General features: G+C 49.4%; 7 protein-coding genes across 7 annotated transcripts; 4 read left to right on the top strand and 3 right to left on the bottom strand.

The window, feature by feature from the left end:
* Nucleotides 1–399: 399 nt before the first annotated feature.
* Nucleotides 400–2,030, top strand: Z518_05880 (uncharacterized protein; the record flags this gene model as incomplete). The annotated part of the gene is made up of 2 exons (XM_013416690.1): nt 400–442; nt 520–2,030. The coding sequence occupies 2 exons, from the start codon at nt 400–402 to the stop codon at nt 2,028–2,030; spliced, it is 1,554 nt and encodes a 517-aa protein (XP_013272144.1).
* A 97-nt stretch (nt 2,031–2,127) lies between these two features.
* Z518_05879 (uncharacterized protein) lies at nt 2,128–3,999 on the bottom strand (the record flags this gene model as incomplete). Its single annotated transcript, XM_013416689.1, has 4 exons — nt 2,128–2,273; nt 2,350–2,484; nt 2,541–3,302; nt 3,363–3,999. 4 exons carry the CDS (start codon nt 3,997–3,999, stop codon nt 2,128–2,130), a joined length of 1,680 nt encoding a protein of 559 aa, XP_013272143.1.
* A 705-nt stretch (nt 4,000–4,704) lies between these two features.
* Nucleotides 4,705–5,562, top strand: Z518_05878 (uncharacterized protein; the record flags this gene model as incomplete). Its single annotated transcript, XM_013416688.1, has 1 exon — nt 4,705–5,562. The coding sequence occupies one exon, from the start codon at nt 4,705–4,707 to the stop codon at nt 5,560–5,562; it is 858 nt and encodes a 285-aa protein (XP_013272142.1).
* A 3,071-nt stretch (nt 5,563–8,633) lies between these two features.
* Nucleotides 8,634–10,436, bottom strand: Z518_05877 (uncharacterized protein; the record flags this gene model as incomplete). Its single annotated transcript, XM_013416687.1, has 1 exon — nt 8,634–10,436. One exon carries the CDS (start codon nt 10,434–10,436, stop codon nt 8,634–8,636), a length of 1,803 nt encoding a protein of 600 aa, XP_013272141.1.
* Nucleotides 10,437–14,872: 4,436 nt separating this feature from the next.
* Z518_05876 (uncharacterized protein) lies at nt 14,873–15,655 on the top strand (the record flags this gene model as incomplete). The annotated part of the gene is made up of 1 exon (XM_013416686.1): nt 14,873–15,655. The coding sequence occupies one exon, from the start codon at nt 14,873–14,875 to the stop codon at nt 15,653–15,655; it is 783 nt and encodes a 260-aa protein (XP_013272140.1).
* Nucleotides 15,656–16,041: 386 nt separating this feature from the next.
* Z518_05875 (uncharacterized protein) lies at nt 16,042–16,821 on the bottom strand (the record flags this gene model as incomplete). The annotated part of the gene is made up of 4 exons (XM_013416685.1): nt 16,042–16,158; nt 16,217–16,630; nt 16,692–16,706; nt 16,765–16,821. 4 exons carry the CDS (start codon nt 16,819–16,821, stop codon nt 16,042–16,044), a joined length of 603 nt encoding a protein of 200 aa, XP_013272139.1.
* A 1,414-nt stretch (nt 16,822–18,235) lies between these two features.
* Nucleotides 18,236–20,090, top strand: Z518_05874 (uncharacterized protein; the record flags this gene model as incomplete). The annotated part of the gene is made up of 4 exons (XM_013416684.1): nt 18,236–18,373; nt 18,424–18,984; nt 19,032–19,211; nt 19,266–20,090. The coding sequence occupies 4 exons, from the start codon at nt 18,236–18,238 to the stop codon at nt 20,088–20,090; spliced, it is 1,704 nt and encodes a 567-aa protein (XP_013272138.1).
* Nucleotides 20,091–22,950: the final 2,860 nt, after the last annotated feature.

The raw sequence follows: 22,950 nt of genomic DNA, 5'->3' as shown, positions 1-22,950 counted from the left end.
TTATTTCAAAGTGGCCACACATCTTCGCTTGTTATCAGCTAGTCGGGGTTCAAGTCCCCGACAAGGCTGCAAGGCTGAAGGGGTACCCCGCATTCCGCACTTCCGGTTGGGTGGCGTATCAACCGCGCCGTCCCTGAACTCATCGAACATCATCTCGCCACAACATTGACCCGTTCATTCATTTGCTTCCAGGCCTCCCATTCTACAACTCCATGAGCAATATCATGTGGGAAGTGCTCGTATTCATCTCTTTCGAACCTTGCTAAACTTCTCGACGCGACGAGCCACCCACATTACGCGTCCTTCAGATGGTTCTCACCTAGGGGAGCATTATGTCGGTTTGGAATCGCTTTCGTTCATTTTCTTTGTTGGGTGCAGTGACGCGGATTCACAGGGGTTATGCCTCGCATAGAGCCGGGGGAGGGCTCCTTGTCCCAACCAGGTCAATCACTTCCACCAATCGGCCATCCGCCGGGGGAAAACCTATATCAAGTTGGGTCTGCACTGGCTGTACAATAGCTGCAACCACCATCATCTTCGCTTCCGCTATCTCTCCGCTTGCTGTGGCCCATGCCGAAACCCCCGCTACAGAAACACAACGACTCATCCGCCTAAAAGAAGTCAAACAACACGGCAAAACGGCCGAACGGAAATGGGTCATTAAAGGAAACCGAGTCTTTGACATTACCGATTGGATTGCTGCTCATCCTGGAGGACCTGTCATCTTGCGTGCCGTCGGAGGTTCTATTGACAAATACTGGGATATTTTCTCCATCCACAAAAAGCAAGAGGTCTATGATATCCTGGAAGGGTATTTCATCGGTGAGATCGATCCCCGAGACCTCGTCGATGGTCATGTTGCGGCCAATGATATCGAGGATCCTTTCGTGTCGGATCCCACTCGAGATTCCCGTTTGCTGGAGCACACGGCAAAACCGTGCAATGCAGAGACACCAACCAGTTGCTTGGGATCTTTCATCACTCCCAATGAGACATTCTATGTCCGCAATCATTTTTGGGTTCCGGATTCGGATCCAAATAGCCACATCCTGACAGTCGAATTACCAGATGGGACGGAAAAAGAGTATTCTTGCCACGACATCGAGTCCAAATTCGAGCCCTTCCAAAGGACTGTAACGCTGCAATGCTCTGGCAATCGTAGAAAACACATGTCTGAAGGAGCAAGACCGACATCGGGTCTTCCGTGGGATGCGGGAGCCATATCCAACGCGGAATGGACTGGTGTTCGTTTGAGGGATGTTTTGGAAGATGCAGGGTTCCCCATCAACCAGCCAAATACAGAAAATGCCAGACATGTCCACTTCATTGGAGCAGAAGCATATGGTACTTCCATTCCTATCGACAAGGCCCTAGACCCCAACGGAGATGTTATGCTGGCGTATAAAATGGCTGGAAAACCTCTCCCTCGCGATCACGGAGCTCCCTTGCGGGTGCTGGTACCTGGTTATACGGCCGCCAGGAGTGTCAAGTGGCTAGAGAAGATTATTCTAGCAGAAGAGGAAAGCCAGTCCCAGTGGCAGCAGCGTGACTATAAATGTTTCGGCCCCAATCAGACAGCAAATGATGTTGATTGGTCTTCGGCTCCAGCAATTCAAGAAACTCCGGTCCAGAGCGCCATCACATCGATCAGAAGCATATCAAATGCCAGTCGTGCAGATCGGAAAGAGTTGACGACCTATGGCATGCAGGAAGATATCATTAAGGTTGAAGGGTACGCGTACAGTGGCGGCGGTAGACGCGTTGTACGTGTCGACGTCAGTGCGGATGGGGGGAAGAGTTGGCACCAAGCTACAATTCTTCCTGATAATGCTCAAGGACATAAAACTTGGTCGTGGAAACGGTGGGAGTGGATGGTGCCCAAACGGATGGCGGGACGAACTTTTGTGGTCAAAGCCGTTGATGACTCCTATAATGTCCAGCCAGAATCGTATGAAGCCCAGTGGAATTTTCGCGGTGTCTTGACTAATGCATGGCACAAAGTCGACTACCCGAACAAGGATCAGCCCTGACAGAGCATGGTTTTTGGGGGTGGATTCGTGGCGTCCGGTGAAATGGTCGGGTCAGATTTCCGCGTTTAATCAGCCCAGGAAATTTTCAGATTCAACGTTACCACAAGAAGGCCGGTGACTGCACTTGAACTTGCAGGATTAATTCCACTAGCTTGAGTGCCTTTTCTTCTTCTGTTCTCCGGCACATCAATTGGAGACCTATAGGGGCTTGATGGAAAGCCACCCTATCGTCTTTGATCCGATCTTTAGTTTCGAGTCGACGTTGAAATTGTTAAGGAGGGGTGGGGGAAGGGGGAAAAAAAAAAAAAAAAATACTTACAACAGGCGTTCAAGGATTCATCTTCTTTACTCAAGGGAACAAATGAACTTGGTTCGGGATCCAAGTCTTTGTTCGCGTATCCAACTGGGAAGGTTACGGCTGTGAAGTCGAGAAGATTCACAATGGCACTGTATCCTGGAACCTTGAGTCAGTTTGGTTATTAATTCTCAGTTAATTGGAGCGTGATATACCAAAGTAGGTCAATGTGTTTTCATAGCAGGCAACATTCGCGCAAACAGGGAGGATGACCCCATCAACGGGCAATCCATTAGTTGTACTCTTGGCTGTGTCTTTCCAATAATTGTGATATTCAGTCTGATAACGCTCTTGTGACCTGGTGAGCGCCAAATATTCTGTTACTGGCAGTGGCGTTGTTGGGGGTTTATAATACCAGTCCTTCAACATTGGGACCGGTGGTTCTCCACTTGCTTTGATGTGCTCTCGAGTCGCTTGTGCTCCATCGGCTCCGATTATTTTGAAGTATGTTTCGACTGCCGTTGCATGGGATGGAGGGTTCCATTCGATGACTTGATATCCCGCACGTCTCAAGCACTGGATTACGGATCTCAAAGCTCGTCGAATTGGTGGTTGAGGTTGGACATTGCCATCCGATTCCAGCACGGCAAAGACAGGACGTCTCAGGGTCAATTCTCGGGCTTTGGATTCCCTCCATGGCATGTTGATCCATAAAGGGTCCTCTTCAAATGCGGAAGCTCCCAGGGACAGTTTGGCAATATGTTGAAGTAAATGAAAATCCCAGGTTATCATAGCGATGGTAGAGTTGCGCGAAGGAAGGCTTGTATCACTGGCAGCAACACCGTGCGTCGGGAGTCTGCCACATGAAACTTTAAGGCTGTAGAGATTGTGGAAGACGGCAGGGATGCGTGTGGAGCCAGCGAACTCCGTTCCCCAGCCAAATGGAGAGCCTTTCATTGCCAGCAAGGCTCCCTCTCCTGATGACATTGGTAAGCACCAAGAAACTCGGGCCGGCTTCAATTTTCATCAAAACTTACCACCTGCTGCTCCACCACTCGAAAGGAGTCGCGAAAAAGGGTTGCGCGTACTGCCATGGATGTTGTTGGTAGTTTCTGCAATCATCATACTTTGAGGCATATTCGTTTTACAAAAGGGCACTGCTCCTAGCGCCCGCATATGACGAACGATCAATGATTCAGTCGCCTCGGTATCTTTTGGGCCTAGCCATGAGATGAATCCTGCCGCTGTTTCTACCCCAGCGATACGAAATCGATCCATGAAACTGATTGGCAATCCATGGAGAGGGCCTTTCAAGCCTCCGGTCTCGCGATGATATTGATCGAGCTGTCGTGCGGTTTCGATGGCCTCGTCAAAGAATACTTCTGCCAGACAGTTGACAAATTGGTGACCTATGGCAGCACGATGACAGTAGGCTCGAACGACATCCTCTGAAGACCAAATTCCAGCATGAACATGAGCCAGCGTGTCCATTGGCGGGGTTTCGGTAATGGTCAACTCATCATCTGATAAATAAATTTGAAGAATGTCAAGGACATTTGGATAGTCTTTATCCGAACGAGTTTGATCGGCTGATATATGCCATGCTGAAGGAATGGCCTTGAGGACACTATGTCTTTTGGCCGCGGCCCTGTTTTCCCAAGCAACGAGTGGCATTGTGACGTTATGATTGCTTCGATAATGCGATCAAGAGATGAAAATTCAATGGAGCGTCGAGTGAACCACATTTCATGCACTTATCGGCGATACGTCCTTTTCCTGGTGATATACGATTCCTCATCTACTGGCACCGGTCACGGTCATGTGCGCCGTCGTAGGATTGGCAGATACCGTGGACAACACCGTTCGGAATATCGTACGGAAATCACGGAGAGGAATTTGTGAGGTATTTCGCTCAGTGGCCGGTTGGGTCATCCGCATTTGCGACGACGTGCGACGCTGCTTCTTTGCACGGAAACGATTCTTCAGAGTGCTGGTCTCCGAGAGGATTGATGCTGAAGGAGGCAAATTGCGGGAATCTCATCATGTACAATAAGCGACCAAAAAATTAGTTGAAACAAAGATGCCCCAGGGCTCGTCAACGGGAAAATGTGTTATGTAAGCTCACGGAACGGTTTAAAGTTTCTCCGAAGGGCCAAAATAGACTCAGCCCACTTCTATCATTTCGCATAACATCCCAACGTCTTCTTTAGCCTGATCAGTGGACAACTATAATCCCGAATGTCCACTCTGAATGAAACTCTTGTCTTAGTGTCAGGCCTTACTATCGTGTATCTCCTGCACGCCTCTCCCGCCTTCCGATATCACCAGCTCTCGATTGACTTTGATCCGTTGATACCGCGCCCTGTGATATTCTCCGCAATGTTTTTCATTGTTCCAGAACCAAAACCCCAAAATTCGGTTCCCACTCCTCACCCAGAAGACTCATCCCAATCACCGCACTCTCAAAAGAGACAGCATTTATCACCGGAAGAAGAGGAATCCGCAGGATACTATCCCAAGCGGACACTAAAAGCCTGTGACCGCTGTCGACTAAAGAAAGCTCGTTGCTCGGGTGGGAAAATATGTGAAAAGTGCAAACGCGATGGTGTTATTTGCACATTCAATCGAGAATCAAAGAGGGAGCCTAAACCACCCAATGCGGCATACGTACAGCTTGTGGAGTCACAGAGGGATTCCTTACTTCGGGCGTTGAGTAAAATATTTCAGACCGGAGTCTCAAACGATCCCACAGCAATCGCTAAGATATTTCAAGAAGTTGGAATCAGGGTTGAAGATCTCAAGAGGGCTCCAAAACAGAGACCATCAGATGATGTCCCCGAGGAACTTGAAGATGCGGACATATATCAGAACGTTGCCGAAATTAAGGCACTGCTAGATGAGTGGAATGCAGCAGCCACGAAGCCTGAACTCAACCTAAACCCAACGAACCCAGGGCTACAAGACATCAAATTTCAACCAGACAACCAGTCCAAGGCTCCGTTACTGCAAACATATTTCAACTCTCCACCTGGAAACGACATGCCACCAGATTTTTCTGCTGCACCATCGGCATTTCCAGCAGAAGCTCTCTCCTCATTTGATATGCTATATCTGTCATCGACAAATTCCGAAGACTGGCCTGCAGGGAATTCATCCACCGAAAATTGGTCGTTACCTAACGTCGACTTCATGGAAGGACGGCCATCGAACATAACAGGGACATATTCGGCTTCATGATTGGGAAGGACAAGCCTACGCCTTCTATCATCTGGAGGCACCCTCTCCTTGACCTCCTCCCGTGCGACCAGGAAGCCTCAGCCTTTTGGTCTGACCATCAGTATCCACGATCGCTGATTTTCCGAGTGTTTTGGCTGCTCACAAAGTTACCCTTGGTGAAGTCGTGTAACTCTGTTGTTTGCCGTCTTCGTTGGTTTACGTCTCGATATCCCCGGGGGTTTTCCTTTTTGACCCCACTTGGAAACTGCCAGTGTTAGAGGCATTGGCCCTGATGGGTCGTTGAGTTCCCGGCTGTTGCCCGGTCCAGTTCTCTTTGGACCTCCTGAGCTGCGTCCTGCTCTTCGATAGAAAGCTCCTGGATCCGTTGGTCCAAACCGGCGACATCTATCAGATCCTCTGAAGCGGTATTTGTGGACTGATCAGAGCTACTGGAGGTCTCAACAAACATAGATCGTTCCGAAATCGTGCTTCATACAGTACCAGACGACCGTGGAGCGTGATCACCAATAGCTCGAAGGCCAGAGGGATAGCTCCGCTTGTCTTTTGTCACAATCGAGGACGCCTCCCTTTGCTTGGCAATTTCTCCGGCTGATGATGACCGGTGCTGCTTGACTTGCATCCAAGGTCTCTCACCTCTTGGATGATTTTATTATCAACGGAGCTTTGAGCCAATTTCTTGATAGTTATATCTGCGGTCGCGACCGAAAATGCCAACCTTTGTGAGGAAGCCCGGACGGATTCGAAATGAGTCGTTTTTCGTCGTCTTCCTTGATCAGGTGATACAGGAGTCGCGACGTCGGACCGCAGGAGACTTCCTGTGTATCGGCGGCTTTGAGAATGCGCTGACATTCAATGAAGAACCGTCAGGACGTTCAAGCGCACCTGAGGTCCACGGGGCCAATGGGAAAGGTTGTCGCAGGAAGAGACTACGAAGAGAAAAGCCCTCCCAGCACGATGGCTCCTGAGTACCCAGACTCCTGAAGAATATTTCGGAGCTCTCCCGCCATTGGGGCTTCAACTCTTCTGTGAATCTATCGTATAGTTTTTGTAGCATCCAAAGATGCACTATGATCGACGTGTTGACAGTGATATCAAACGAGCACGAAAGCCACTCATGGTGAACTTGCGTTCCGCACGGACAAGAAAGTCGATCTCTTCTCCAAGATACCGGCAACTTGTGACAAATTTGTCCGGCTCGGCGTGCATTATCGATCCTTTGGCTTCATAAGACCTGCTTGGGGAAGGCATTGATCCGCGATTTCTCTGATATTACTGAGAATCCTGCTTGGACACTGCCAGAGATTTCGTCTACACCAGCATGGATAACACCCGGCTTTCTGTCCAGATCGAATCCGAGGTCCGTCTCGATGAGCCTGATGGTTTCAATCCGTGCCTGACGCTCCAGGTGGAGTAATGGCGACCAAGTCCCTTCACTGAGGGAACATGGTTACTCCTTGGTTCTGCTCATGGACTTCCGACATTCGAAAAAAATTAATTATTGAGCTGCATCGATACTGAACAGGATTTGAGAGCCGAGTTGGGGATCAAGGTCTTTATATACTGACCTTGTAGAAGCAGTTTGGCCCCTATTCCCCTCCATCCCCTTTTGGGCTTTGAGAACAACAACATGAATCTACCCAACGAACTTGGCATAGCTGGCTCAGCCACTTGACCCATCAACTCCATAATCGAGTCGAATCTCTTCCTGGCGTTAATCCTATCTTGGGTCCTCCGAAATCCTCAACCTGAAACGCTGGATGGTTCGAAATCTATTTCCAACTGAGCCAAGAAATTGAAGTCCAGAGTTGTGAAGCATTCCAATCTTTAGACAGTGTGTCTAGATGTTTCTGGCAAATTACGGTGATATGGCGAGCATAGCATGAACGCAAACTCTCTTTTGGTCTAGCCGGATGAAATGTCTCAAAATACCGAGGGCAGAGCGCACTTGCGTAAGCCTGAAGGCGACCGAAGACAAGTCCAGTAAATGGAACGGCTTCCCAGGTAGTTGTGCCGTGCTTTCCCAGTCCGCCCATTAGTCCTGGTTTTCCCAGCGGCATGATATTGGTCCACAATGTTGTGAGGCGGACGAGCTGAATCTGCTTCGCGACAGTCACCCATCAAAATCAGTCATTGACAACAGATTGAGCGGTTGTTGACATGGAAACCATGGGTGATAAGTGGGTGATGAATATTTTCTCGTGTCGTCACGGAAATAACATGGGACCATCATAACCACAGATCACATAGGCGAGGCCAGCCTGACGGGCTCAAGATTTGATGTGGAGAGGTGGGAGCAGGGTAGCAGCAGCAGTCATCAGGAAACCACAACGACAATCTACTCTAGGTACAAGATGCGAGGGAGATGAAGGTGTCTGTGGATTGAGCCACGAGGTCTCAGTTTTCAGCTCCTGTGAGCGAATGATTTCAGACTTCGCTATGTCTCTTCTCCTTGCGGCACCAAGGCGTCAGAAATCAGAGCAGGAAAATCCAGAATAATACGCGCTCAACAAGGTCAGAGAAACAGCCCTCAGGAGAGTTGGTGACTCAGAAAATGGCCGGAGGTGTCAATGACTTTGATCATCCGGACACTTCCCACGAGAGGTCACCACGGCGAGAGAACTGTGTTGCCCGAAAAGATGGACCAATGCCAGAAGGCGACTCTTGATAATCTTTTTCCCCCCAATGTAGAATGTGTTTTGGTTGATGTTGTTATCTCACTGACAACGTTGGGTTTCTTTCTGGTCATGGAGAATCAACATATTTCAACCACAAGGTCACATTTGAGCCAGACGCCACACAAGCCTCCTGTGCCTCGCTGATCTCATAAACCAAGATCCGAAGTGTGCAACCGACAAGGCTGTTGGTCTGACCTCGGAGGGGATGTGGTTCATTCAGGAGCAGACGGTCGGCGCTTACGATTCAGGATGAAAGATGAGAGTGACGATTACTTTGGGACAGCATGTGATATGAAACATAACGTCTGCTTATCGTTGTTGGAATCATGACGTTAGAATGGAATATGATATTTATGAATATATTATTCCGACTGAAAGTTCTCCGTGCATGCTATGCTACGGTGACTGATTAGAACCAGCTTCATCAGGCGGTTCTGTTACATTGATCTTGACGGGGGCTGAAGCCCGACGTTGATGCCGAGACGAGGGCGGTTGAAGGAAGTTGAGGTTTGGACTTGTAGCAGGTTTTGTATTTGTTTTGCCTCGAGGCCGATCGGTGAAGGGGCTCGAAGATGGGTGCTGTGATCTGCTGGCGCAGAGTTCATCGGGGTCTCCTTTCGAGGGTTCAACGCTTGCACGACGGTTATGACCCCTGCGACTTGTTCGAGGAACGGTGTTTGGTAGAGGTAGAGCAGAAGAGTGCTCGGATTCTGTGATCTCTTCGATGCTCTTCCGCGCACGAAAGGCAGCTAGTCTGGGTGATCTTCTCGGTCTTGGTTCTGATGCCGCTTCTGATGGAAGAATGTCGTCGTTGATGCTTAGGCTGCTCACAACACTTGTGAGTTCGTCCCTTGGTGTTGCTACACTGGATGGGGATACGATGCCGTTCTCTTCGCCTTGGATGGGTCCGGAGTCTTCATCTGTCGTCCACGAGGATCGTGTACTCGTAGTATTTGTGAAATGATCCTCTTCTTGAGATTCAGATTCTGGTTTGCCCTGTAAGGCATCCTCCTCATCGGATATGACACTGTCAGTCGTAGACGTCTCTCCGGGATCAGTAAGAGTATCAGCCTCGACGTCGTCTTCTAGTGGCTTGGTGTGGTGATTAGCCCCCAAATCATAGAGGCTTTTCTTATTTTTCCCCCTTAGACCACTAAATCTCCGGAGGTTCGTTGACTTGGTGGGCGTGTCTAATGAAAACGGGGAAGATTCAGTGTCGAGGTGTCGGGGAGTCCTCGATGGGGTTGAACTGTTGGATTCCTGCTGTGAGCGTGTTGTCAGAGCTGTTGGAGGCGCGGTCTTTGGTCCATCAGACTTCATTCGAGGAGTGGAGGAGTGTTGCCTCTCAGATTTGAACTTAGTGGATGGCTGGGGGGTTGAAGGTGAACTCGTAGATGATTTCAATAGTAATCGTCTTGCCAATGAATTTCCGCTTCTTGAAATATATCTATGTTTTGGGGGTGTATTGTTAATGGTGAGTTGGATAATAGGAGGAGGACTCGACCAAGACGACTTGAGAATGCCCGGGCTTTGCTGTAGTGTCTTAGGGTTCGATCGTGTCTGCACGCCAGCGCCGAAGAATTCGGCCCAATCCATGGGTTGTGAAGTCTTCTGGCTCTTTTGAAAGATGTCCAATGCGGCCACCCATTCAGCCTTAAGTCGAGCTGAGCGCTCCTCCTTCTGCGGACTATTGTTTTTAGTTATCATCTTCGTATAGACTTCGTACGGATCTCGTGACATCCAATTTCTGACAAGGCTGATCGTTGATACGATCGATGAAACGTCTAGCTTGAACCATTCCCAGTGGGCTTCCACATTTGCACTGCATTCGCAGTTTCGTCTAGGGTGACAAGACTCGGCATGGATGCGATGGACGATTTGTTCGCATTTGAATGACCATTTGAACTTGTTCGTGTTGTAGAGCTCGCTGTAATCATGCACACATTTGCGAGCTGCTAAAGCTCGCTGTCCTTCGTCCGTAGAGTACCCCACTTTGACGTAACAATCCTCTCCTTCTTGTATAGCAAACGCATAGACATACCCCAATTTTTCAGATAAATCTTTGTTGCACGGGTCCGTCTGGATGAATTTTATGACTTTTTGGACTTGCTCAAATCTTGTGCGAGACAGAGCTTGAAACGTGGCCACGTTATCGCGCACGGCTTCTTGGACAACAGGGCTTGTCGGCACGCCGTCCATGCTGCTGGCCTGCAATAGAGGCGTATAGGAGTAGAGTAGTGGAATCAGTTCTAGAAGTATCTTGCAACTTTTAGGCTGAACGGCTTTGACCAGGTGCAGAGTTCAGTAAGGCTCTAGAATGCAGGCTCAGAACGAATCATGGACAGAACGGTCATTGCGAATTTGCTGAAGAGGTGAATATATTCAGGACAGTGCGACGCCTTGTCGGGGTTCAGCCACAGCAGTAGTATCGGCAGCCACCTATTATTTCAGAGTAAAGGGTCCGCAGCTTACCTAGTCTCTTGAAGCTGCAAAGCCGGACATGACCATCGACCGGTTGCCTGTTTGACGCCATGAATAAATGGAAGGCTGGGGGACCACCAGCATGAACCGTTAGAAGTCAGGCGTCGAAAGGACAGGGGACCTGGACAGTTCCAGAGTCGAAACATGAGATACACGCCGTATTTCATTTCACTCGTGCCGGACTATCGCACAGATAGCGCAGCCGCGCGGATAAAAGGGGTTTCAAGCTTGCCGGGGGGATGCCCCATGGTTCTTTTGAGCTCGAGTGGGTCGGGCCGTGTTTGCCTCGTCCCGAGCGATCCGGATTCATGAGGCAGGGCTCTTTACTCGTCAAGGAAAGAAATTCGTTAGAAGTTGCTATGCTCAGATATCAAATCCCTCTGGTCGGTGGGAGGAGAGGGATTTTTCAGACCCTGAAGCGGTGAAAATATGTTGAACAAGAAACATCAGTTCCATAGCAGACTGATAAAGAGAGGTTGTATTAGTTGGCGGATGATTTGCAACATTGGGTCGTCGTTCTGCAGGGATCGTTCAGGGGTCATTCTGCGCCATCAATTTACGCGCCTCTTTTCTCCTGCATGATGCATGCTTTAATGCAACAAATCCAGAAGCCACCAGGCACATGATATGAGTTGGTGTCGCCAGGTAGTAATCAGAGCGGCATTGCGAGATACATCCTTTCAGCCACGTCTCTCCTATTGTCGTAGCAGACTGCGAGGCGACTTGTGACATGCCAAGGAATTTGTTTATTTGCCTGAGGCTATTTTGACGAGGCATACTCTGCGGCTCCCAATTGCACATTTCATCAGGTAGGGCGACCTTCGCAAGAATGGTTCCGAATATGAGGTCAAACGAAGAAATCTTCGAGACGATAGAACATGCATAATCTCGGAGAGGAAATAATTTTCAGCGCCCAAAGAAAGTCTTGAGGGATATTTCTCCACTACTTACCTGGACTGAATGGTGAGTCTATGGCGAGAAATTTCCTAAATTTCGTGCGGAAAGAACGCAACAATGGGCAGTTGGAGTCTGCCCTGTGCCGAAGGTGTCTGATTGAGTCGATCATTCACACATGAATCCTGTCAGCATCTTGCTTGTCGTATGAGACTTGCACTTGGGCTCCTGCAGCCTTAAGATCTGCTGGCCGTTTGGAGTCTTCTATTAAGCGTGAATTAGGACGATAATGGATGCAACGATCCAAGCGACACAGAGATCATGGGATTGAACCAACAATAGAATGCGGGCCTGAATTGTTTTCATCGAGCTTTTCAAAGAAGGCGACGAGCCGAGCCTTCTTTCGAAGAGGGAAGTTGTCACAACAATATCCCGTGAGGATCAAAGACTTAATAGATAAGCTAATCCAGTTCACATTGACTCCACTCCAGGGATATCATCAAACCTAGTCCTAGAACTGTCTAGACATTTGACATTTCGAGGCCGATCAATTGGCCAAAGTAACGCGGAAAGTCGCGGCCAAGCTGCGAAGAGTGGCGATGACTTGTTGATGATGTTAACGGTAGATGCTGCTTCTGAAGAAACCTAGTAATTGGATTGCCAGCGCAACACAACCGAGCCGAATGCAGGTAACCGAGGATGATAGCCTTGTCTTTGTTCAGCATATGCCTCTGACGAAGCAAAAGCTCGGAACACTACCGGGCTAAACTCCGCATTTCTCGAGATCTGATATGTTCAGAGCTTTGCGGGGTTGTGGGGAAGAAGTCATATCGGACAGATGCGGCATGAAGAGATTCGACGCCTCAAATCTCGGCGAGGCCTTGAGAAGCCGAGCGATAATACTTGATTCCACATGTGAAAGCCTAACTTGGCGAGTTCGACATCGGGAGGTGGCGTGACAAAATGTTATGGAGTTCGAGGGGATCCAATTCGTGACTTCTTCGACTCAGTCTCGATAAGAGTGTCAGAGGTGGATCTCGGAGGCGACAGGTCATGACTCGGGCGTACGTAACTAACTGGGAGCAGACAGACCGAACAAGTCTTTCTCATCAACAACCTGGAAACGTCTGTCATACAGGTTGGCATCCCGGGAGGGCGCGTGAGCGGCTGTTGGTTGCAAAAGTTCCATTTGACGGCTCAATTGAAGACTCTTCCGGGCAACGTCGTGCTCCATCCCTCCTAGTTGCGAGCATGACACGCGGTCCCTTGAAGGGCCCAAATAGTATCAGGCCACTGGAGAAGGGTTATTGATTGTCCTCTCGAAGCGAGGTGTCGTTATTGCTAACTCACGAGACGATTCTGTATGCGATGGGCGTCGCAGTGAAACTATTGATTCTGTCACTCACGCGTCGACGAATGGACTGTAACATTTTCCATTCCGGGCTCCTCTTTGGCCACTGATCTGAAATATAGACACAAGCTAATCGCACCTCAACCAGAACTAGCTGGCAGAGTACTGAGCTCTGGAGAGCACGTGCGGGCTTATGGGACGTCATTTCCTCTGCCAACTGTGAAGCTGGCCAATCATGAGGTATCCTTGTGTGCGTTTTGACACCTTCTTCGATGCCTGTAAGATGAGCTGGGAGCGTATCGTTCGACTTTTCCGTTGCCGTTGCTGGGAGATTATCATGATTGTCATGCACGGACACCAATGATTAACGCACTGGCCTCTTCCATACATCAAGAATCCTGAGATGCAGCAGGACAGTTCCACCAACAAAACGTACACATTTCGCATCTATTCACATCTCCAACCCCGATTTATACACGTTGCCTAAACTCGCAGACATTAAGAGATCAAAATGTGGTCCAGATTCATCAAGAGGCGTTCTTCAACAGTCGATAGACAGAAATGCTCTGAATTCTGTCGAGAGCGAAAGATCGTATTCTGCGATTGGGTTTTTCATAGCCGGTCAGGAAATAATGGCTGGGCTTTGACCTATGTGGATGAGGTTGATTTCGATCCTGAAGAAGACCTGAGGTGTTATATGAGAACAGATCCTTCCAACTGTGGAGAGACTCTTTGCAAATTTGTCAATTCACAGCTTCGGAAGAACTCTCGAATAAAGGGATCCAAAGGATGGTGAGCTCATTTGCCCGGGAATGGAATTTGTCGGTGCTGATGCTAGAAACTCAGGCGTTTTATCTGTCTGATTGAAGATGGGAAGCAAGCTTTGCCCATCCAAAGGCGTGACGGAACACCAAGGACGATGTTGCTGTTTGAGAGAGATATGCATTGCCCGTGTGGAGGAAGACGACATTCCACTCATAGCTTGGATTTCCGCAAGTCCGACAAGTTATGCGATGATACGAATTCAAGTATCGCATCGAACAATTCTGACTGGCCGGCGCCTCCACCACAATATCGAAGCCGGATGCCAACGTTGACCACTCTATACGAGGATGACGACGGATAGGTGCCCATAAAGAATAATATTTGCTGTCTCTTATCCAACGCCGCATCAAACGATTGAATCAGAAGACACCCACTCACGGTTCCATTGTGATTAAGCCTGAAGTTCAAGGGCAAGGACTAAGCTCGATTCTGGAAACGTAATCGTAAAAGTCTTGCACTGGAGCATGACCAGTGCCTCAATCTAAGGCCGGTGGATGAGAATGGCGTCGTGTCTATTTGTCAAGACCAGCACCGGCCAGCGTGATTCAGCATAACTCCACTTGAATGGAAGGGAACATGCTCGATTGATACGACACGGCCGGTGCATACCTAGGTAGCGTTCAAGCGATAGATGAACGATGGATGATGATGTAAGGCCCCAATTTGGTTTTAGCCGCTTGGTTATGGTGATGCTGTTTGCCAACATGTTCCAGAGACGTCATTTTTCCAGTTATTCTCGTATATGCACGCGTCAGTACGCCGGTCGAGGTTACAATGCTCGGGAGAATTGAAAGCACGAGGTATTTAAGGACCGTAATCCTTCAAATTTGAGATTGAAGATCTACGATATTAAGAAGTTGATGATAGCACGGTGCGCGTATACGGTGGAGCATTTCTGCTCATATACCCGCTTGAGACTTTGATATCGATCATACTTCCCGTGGCTACCTTTTGACGCCGGCCTGTTGTCAACCAAGACTGTCTACTAATGTCAATGAATCGCACCGTGAGATGTCTGGTGTAAAAGTCAACCTCGTTCTGGCCCATCCTATCAACCAGTGGGCCTCATCCTGTGCGCAATGCCATGTCTACACCATTCAATGCCTCCGCCGAACTGGCGGCCCTGAAGCATGAAAAGAAGAACCAAAACCTCTATCGTCTCCCTCCGACTGCTACAATTCGGAGACGTCCCCTCAACCACACTCCCGTAGCCAACTTGCGATCTGGCGCAAAGGTCCCTAAAGTCGTTTATGTTTCACGTCGCACGCCTTTGATATCCGCAATCAAGCGCGTCAAGAAGTTTTTACTGCAGGTTGAAAAAAGGGCGCTGCTGGATGCTGGAGTAAGGATGGGCTCAAAAGACAGGACTAAGAAGATCATACAGGCAAACGAGCAGTTGGCAAAGAGCCCAGAAGAGGTTTTGGTCAAGGCCAGTGGAAGGGCGATGGAGCAGGCTTTGCGTGTGGGTGAATGGTTTCGGAACAAGGAGAAAGCAGTTTTATGCAAAGTTGAGGTTAGGGCTGGAAGTGTCAGTGTCGTGGATGATATTGTGGAAGTGGAGGAAGACAATGAGCGGAAAGAGAGTGGGTCGCCAGAAGAATCGAAGATGCAACGTGGTGAGACGACGCTGGCAATGCTGGGCGACAACATCACAGGCTCAGCTGAGCAAGACCAAACACCCATCCACGAGGAATATGGAGCCGGTCAGGGGAAGACCAGCTTGGATACCGACATGGGTGATGCTTCTAGAAAGAAAACGAGGAGGAAGAAAAAGAGAAAGAGACCTGTGTACGAAGAGGATGATCTACCTGAAGCACGCCTCAGATGGGTCAAGACGGTCGAAGTTGCAATCTCGTTGCGAACTTGACAACGTGTTTGTGGGCGAAACCACCAGTCTTGCCGGTCGTATTTGTCTGATTAATGGAAGAAGCGTTACAGTCCAAGTACTGAAATTTCGGAAAACATTATTCCATCGACTGTAACCGTCCCTTTGTAGCTATGGCGCGACATCAGGAATCCCTCACGGAATTTCATCTATGCACTTTCCAGCTTCTCGAACATGAAGCGCACACTCTTAGCAGCGCTGCCATATGAAGCGAAACTTGATCCTGAGCAAGAGAAGCCTGGGAAGTCTCGGAGTTTCGTAGTCCTGGCGGGCGGCTTCGACAAGTTGCCACCGATCCTCACGGTCGATGATGCCGCAATCAGGTAGTGTCATGCAAAAAATGAGGTTATGAATTCATAGTGCCGCTCTCACTCTTCTTTCGGCGCCGGCTTCCTGAAAGATACCTTCTCGACAGCAACGTTTTCATTTCCATCTGCATCGGTCCGTAATTGGTAAACGTACAGTACGAGAACATCTCCCTGGATCTGGTACGTATCAGTAATGCAATGACCTGGTAATTTATTTTTCTTTTGGGAGACGTACGTCCATCAAACAGAAACTGGGGGTGGGTTCCTCGTCGATGGCTAGCCAGCTAGTGCTAAAGGCGCCCGTGACGCTGCCTGGGTTGATGAAGAATTTCCCTTCTAACTCATATGCCTCAAACTTATGGGTCCCACCCCACAGCAAGATATCAACATCCATCTGACGTGCAGCAATCAACAACGCGTCTGCGTCACCTTGAGGTATGATAGTGTGTCCATGCGTAAAGCCAATCCGTAGTCCTCCATGTTGCACCACTTTGGACAGCGCCAAACTGGATGCTTCCGTATCAAAGTCTCCTTTCACAATATGGAGATCTGGGGCAATCTGGCGGAGGAAATCATAGGTCTCTTTATCTGTAATATTGCCCAGGCACACAACTTGGCCGATTTTTCCTGGTGCGAGGAGCTTTCGGAACTGAGTGGCGAGACGTCAGGGTGGTACACAATGAGCAATACAAGCCTTGTTTAGCACGTACCTTGGCCGGGATCTCCTGTACCTCTAAGTTAGAATGCCGTGAGCAAGGTCGTCTGGAGGGGTGGTTTGCTTACCGGTGCTCGGTCCGGAATGAAAAGGTCGCCAATGACCAACACCAATCTGGAGGCCATGCCTCTTTCCGCTTGCTACGCCGCCTAGCAGATATCGAGCATGACCTACTGTTCAGCTCAATGCCGACCAATCTGTGAGAATGGAAGGTTTGCATCCAAAGGCTGGGCTCAATCGCGTTTTGGCTGTGCTGTGCTGGTGAGGGCACAGAGAAAGATGGAGAGCCAAACAGGCAAGTCTGGCGAGAGCAATGGTAGCCTCCCAAAACGGAAATAACTGCCAAGTCGACGAATCAACTCTAATTCTAACGGTCTCCGAGGCAGCAGCAGGAGCTTGGGCTCCCCAACGGGCGCTGGTTTGAGAGCCAAGCAGGGAGACCCGAGGGGCTGCCGGTTAGCCGCTGCGTAGCAGTGGAGAATGCCCATCTATCCCTAGGGTTTTCGGCACGTGATATCACGTGCCTGATTACAACCACCCCGGCTGGATGTACAATTGAGGGCTCCCCGCTGCCCATAGCTGAAGAAATCCTCCTTGAGACAAGAGATATGGCGACGCCGTGAATGCTCCCCTGCAGCAACATCTCTCCAGTACGGGACTTTACCCTCTTTTTTTTTTAATTCTGGCGACAGGGCCTAGGGCTCTTCTTGCTGCCCATTCGGTTCGCTCGACAAGCTTTGTCATACATGATACCAAGTCGACTCTATTTGGCTCGGGTATGAGTCCTTCCGGTATTACGCCGCTTGACAAGGCAACAAATTGGGCCATCCCAGCACCCACACCACTATCCACCCCAATTCTTCGTAGTTGATCCTTCTGCAAGACCGATGGGGGAAGACTGTGGTCAGGGCTCCATGAGCAGCCTCCCCATCCACCTTCACTTTTAAAGGAGCTGGCGAGAACCCCCAATCAGGATTCGCCAAGATTGCGGGACAACAGGCCCTGCGATGGCCTGATGTGGTTTGGTTCCTGGGAGGTAAAGGAAATATCCCCCTCTTTTCTGCCTGCTGTGGTCTGGCCAGGCCCCCATGCTCCCTTGCTTAAATCTTTGGACTGCAAAGTTACTTATGTCTGAGCTCTTTCTTCGTCTCAGCCCATCCCAACCTTGTGCGGCGAGCTCTTCTCTCGTACTCATGTTCTTCCGCCTAATGTTGCGCGGACCGCCGACTCATAAAAAGAAATGCTGAGAGACTGTTCCCGAGCCCATATCGAATCATTTGGTTACATCGCAGCTTTTTAACGCGAGTGTTGGGGGCCACCGAGTAATTTCAGAAGGGCGTCTCACAACTATGACTCCTGAGAAGATCGACTGTCATGTGGATATCCAGACCAGCATTCTCTTGAGTCCTTGACATATGCTGCAATATTCTGGAGCGGATCATCCGTGAAACCTCCTTTTCAATAATTCCGTGCCTCGGCTGCATTTCCCTATCATCTACTTGGTCTTCCCCCCATCCATCGTCACTCATGCTTTGTTGAATGTTATGGGCAACATTGGCAGGTCAAGCACCGGCTGTGGCTTATGTCGCAAACGAAAGATCAAGGCGAGTATTTGGCATTTTCAAATGCCTGCCTACGTTAACCCGTTCCGCTAGTGTGACGAGGGAAGACCGGGGTGTAAGAGATGCGCCCAAGTACGCAAGCCTTGTCCTGGATATCCATTCCAGGTCCAATTGCAAATTCGGACGAACCCAGATGTTCCGGCTGAAGGCTCGAACACAAAGCCTCAATCTCTCGGTCCGACCTTGCCTTCATCCCAGCCCGGCAGTACTGGTCAACGGCCACGTCCAAATGATTTTGACGGCACCGGCGACCCCATATCAAACAAAATCAAGACCGAAAATGCCGCCAGCACTTCTGCATTACAGAATCTCGCGCCCGCTCACCGCGCTATCTCGCCTCCTTTGCGTTATGATATCCAGCATCAATCGTTATGCTTTTTCCTCAATTTGTTCTGTTTTCAGGCCGGGCGACTCTATTCGTTTCCGGTCCTTGATTTCCTACCGGAGATGCTCCAAAAAGCCGATCCTCATTCATGCATTCACAAAGCAGCAATGGCGGTGTCTCGCATGACATTGGCCGATAGATACAGTGGCAAAGACGTAAGACTGCAGACTGGTCGAGAGTATGGTTATGCTCTCAGCCTAACCAACAAAACCATTCACGATACTGCTGCTAGCATACAAGATGAGACTGTGATGGCTGTCTGGCTTCTTGGACTCTACGAGGTTCGCCATGATGATCATTGGGCAGAAATCGAGCTAAATGTTTTCAGCACATCAGCGTCGTCCTAACCCACGGACGATCAACCGCCGAGTCCAAAACGCCGGAGGAAGAATGGCAGTCACATATCTCCCATGTCAAGGGTGCCATGAATCTCTTACGTTTGCGTGGGATGTCGCAGTTCACCACGGCGCGCGGAGAAAAAGTCTTTCGCATCCTAAAGGCGGCCATTGTGAGTACCAGCTAGGCAATATGTCTATGCTGTCATCCAGCTGATCTCAACTAGCAAATGCGACTTTTCATTCTCGATTCCGTCACATCAAAGGATTTCGACAATCTCGAAATTGATGTCTATCAGGAAGAGCACGAATTCGTCCCATCTGAAACGGCCAACAAAGCCACTGCATATTTCCACCGCGTCGCTCGCCTTTTGGAAAAGGTCAAGCATTTTCTAGGGCAAGAACCCGACGAGATCGCCAGAGTTAAGGATACCACAGATGTCTTCCTCCAATATGGCGAGGCTCTCGATGAAGGTATGACCGGCTGGAGCAAAGACGAACCGGGCTGGGACATGATGAAAGTCCGCTCCGAAACGACGGGAACCATGTGGGCTCTCTACCCATCCCACGCGCTCTACCACTTTTATAGCTTCTGGGTATATTTGTACTGGATCCGCTTCCTCACGGCGCGCATCAAGCTGTACGAGGGACTCATTGAGCTCTTGAGACTAGATCTTCTCGAAGATCCCACGACAACAACGACCCTCACCACCCATACCTCCCGACGAACTCCACCGTCCCACTCCGCGATCAATCTGAAAATCTCCAAGTTCCGAACCATCATCCAACTGACGGCGTCCGAACTCATCGGCCTGACGGCATACGCTCTAGGCGATGTCACCCCCACAGGACATTTCCATTCGTCCATATCCGCGCAAAACCCTGGGCGAGGATTCCAAGAAATCAACGTCGTCGCCGCGATGCAGCTGGTCATCCCGCTCAAGATGCTGCAAAGGTCCGAGTATCCGACAGCCACGCAGAAGGGGGCGGTTGATTTGGCTATTTCGCATATTGGCGATGGCTTTCGACGACAACCTCTAATGTTAATATAACATAATACGAATGAAAACGACAACAAGGAAAGAAAAATGGAGAAGGGGGAAGACTTACGAACGTATGTATGACTATCAGTACCAGTCTCGCTCGAAGAAATGGAGGGAGGAATTTTCCATTTTGCTTTATACGATATGATTATTTTGTTACGGCCGCGAACCTTCTTTCGCGCAGGGAGGTTCTTTCTGTGATAGTGCTCTTCAGCAAGCGGGTAGGATAGGATATATATTCTTGTGTGGAAGGATCTGATACTTGGAGGAAAACGTCATGCGATGCTTTTGAACGAGTTCACCGTCCCTTACCACTATTGACCATTAATCACTATGCGCAGAGGTCAAGTCGCTCACTATTATGTAGTGATGGCATACCTCCACACTTTGGCAGCAAGTCCCGCCGTTGTAGGTACTAGTTAGGTATTGATCGGCCCTCGGCCCTGCTCATCCAGGCATCCAGAGAGGGGAGCGGAAACTCAAATCTGACATCCGGGCACGTTCAGTGTTTCACCTATGGGGGCCTGACACTTAATGAATGATGTGGATTAGTTCCCCACGGCCGAAACCAATGCCGCTATATCCGCCTTACGAAGCCCACCGAAATTACCTTTAATATTGCATTATCGCAGCTCCAGGCCGGCGTTTCTGTTCCAGAGCTCTTTCTTCCCGTTCATAGGTCGCGGGTGGCATTGGCACGGAAAAGCCGGCGCGAAGGGGTGGATACCCCCGTATCCGGAGCAACGCAGGCACTTCTGCGATATTCATAGTTGCAAGTCTCTGGGTGAGTTGGCATATTCTGGTATCATTGTTGTCTCACTTTCATTGAACTGCCTTTGTCAATATTGGACGAATATTCTTTGGTTCAGTTGGCCGAATGCAACGCTGTCGAGGCGCACTCGTTATCCCCTAGACATATCAGGTAAAGCGCCTCAATCAATGGTTGACATCTCGGAACAAAAGCCTGTTTCTTCGATATCCATGATAGCTTGTGCGATTTGTCTGGGTATACCGCTATTCCTGGATCGTTTTCTCCGGTGAGCCGTATCGAGTACGTGTGGGCGCAAATTTGCCGTTCTGGAACTGGTCGCAATGAGACCGAGAGTGACATGGTAAGTGATCGGGCTTCGAGTGCTGCCAGGACGTTGCTCAAAGGCGAGTAACCGCGCACACTCGTCCAGAAGCCGCGTGAAATTCTTAGAATATTTGCCGCAGCCTGTTTCGGTGTCCATTCCATAGGTTTTCAGGAGCAACGAGATGACTCACATGCTCCCCTGAGAGATCGTGCACCGTGATGCGAGTTTGAGGTATCGTTCGAATTTGATATTCTACTGTCAATAGCACGGGAGATGTCGCAGTGAAGAGCCCGCCCACTGACTTTTTCGAATCATAGAATCGAGTTTGACCTTTGGTGTTGTGAAGTAGCATCACACAGTATGGAACGCTCTCGATGTATTCAGCTGCAAGGGACGAATTGAAAAGAAGGTCGGAATAGATCCAATTTTCGGTTCGGTGGCTAGGACCGGCAGTTGATTGGTCTTTGATACAGTACCACGAATGAATCGCAATTGGCTGCCAGGTTGCGAGCAAGCAAGACCACGTCGCCCATCAGAGTGTTCTTGAGGGATGTATCTTTTCGAGCGCCTCTTGGCTGCCCTAAATTGACATGGTTTCATGACTGCGGCTACATGAATGCATGAAGCCCGACTCTTCTGAGGCCACATCTACAAAGAGTCAAATGGAAGATAAGATATTAGCTAATCGTGTTGAGAATTGGACAACTCTGGCATTTCACGATTATGGTGAGTCATTGTCAGAGTTCAGTAATAGGATTTGCTGATTTAAAATGGATCTGAATCTGGCGAACTATGATTTTCGACTCTTTACACCTGAGCAGAGACATCTAGGAACGTATGTTTGATGGCTGGATGGACGTGCAACAATTGTGCCACAGAAATGGTCCTGTAGAATTGGCACACATGCAGAGAGAACATCCCCAGCCTTCATATTGAAAGAAAACAGCTGATCCTCGTCAGAAGTGTGGTACACTTCGCCATGAGGTAAGGGCTCGAAAATCCAGGCCGAGGATCGTAGCCTGCACCCACTCAGGGCATACACTGACCTATCGCTTAACAAAAGGCATCGACGACTTTCAAAAAGTCCTATAAAAATCCTGGAACTATAGGCTCATAGAGCACTTGCCTTCCTGTGGCTGAGGTTGCAAATGGACACAGTGCATGATTAACCAAGTCTCACACTTTCCACTCTTTGCCGGTTGCCGTGTGTTTCATTGGTGCATCCCAGGCAACAAGGCTCGCTTATCCACTTTGTGGATCGCGCTAATATGCGATAAGTGCGAAAGCTAGTGCTTAGCGATACCCCAATATTGAGGCGATCACGGCCAGAGGACTTCTATGGAAATGGTGCTACTAGAAGGGAAAGTTCAATTAGTCAATTCATTCCTCTCTTCTCGTCATTTGTTTCATGCCTTGAGTTGGGACTTCGATGGGCTGGTCCCTCTTTTTTGAAGGGGGGGGGGGGGGCTCCTGTGATCATACGGGGTTCGGTGTATGTTTGTCGAGCTTTGACCGACGAAGCCAGGTAGTTAACTCAGACTCCGTATGTTCCGTGTTCAGGTGTGCCCACATGGGCCACAGGACCAGTTAATGGAGCAAATCGAGTCAAATCAAAAAGTACATATCTGAGATCAACCTTCGGAGCGGCTCGTGGATCAATCATCTATTGCGCCAGATTTGCAGGCTGTGTTGTCGTGGTAGGGCTGGCAGTGCACTGTCTGCCGAAGTTTTTAGAATAGGGCGCAGAAGCCTCGTCCCAATCTCATATCGTTTCAGCTTGGCAATTAAATAGC

Source organism: Rhinocladiella mackenziei (genome assembly GCF_000835555.1).
Source record: "Rhinocladiella mackenziei CBS 650.93 unplaced genomic scaffold supercont1.4, whole genome shotgun sequence".
In the NCBI taxonomy this organism is placed as follows: Eukaryota; Fungi; Ascomycota; class Eurotiomycetes; order Chaetothyriales; family Herpotrichiellaceae; genus Rhinocladiella; species Rhinocladiella mackenziei.
The sequence above is the reverse complement of the archived record's forward strand: the minus strand, read 5'-3'. Positions and strand labels throughout refer to the sequence as shown.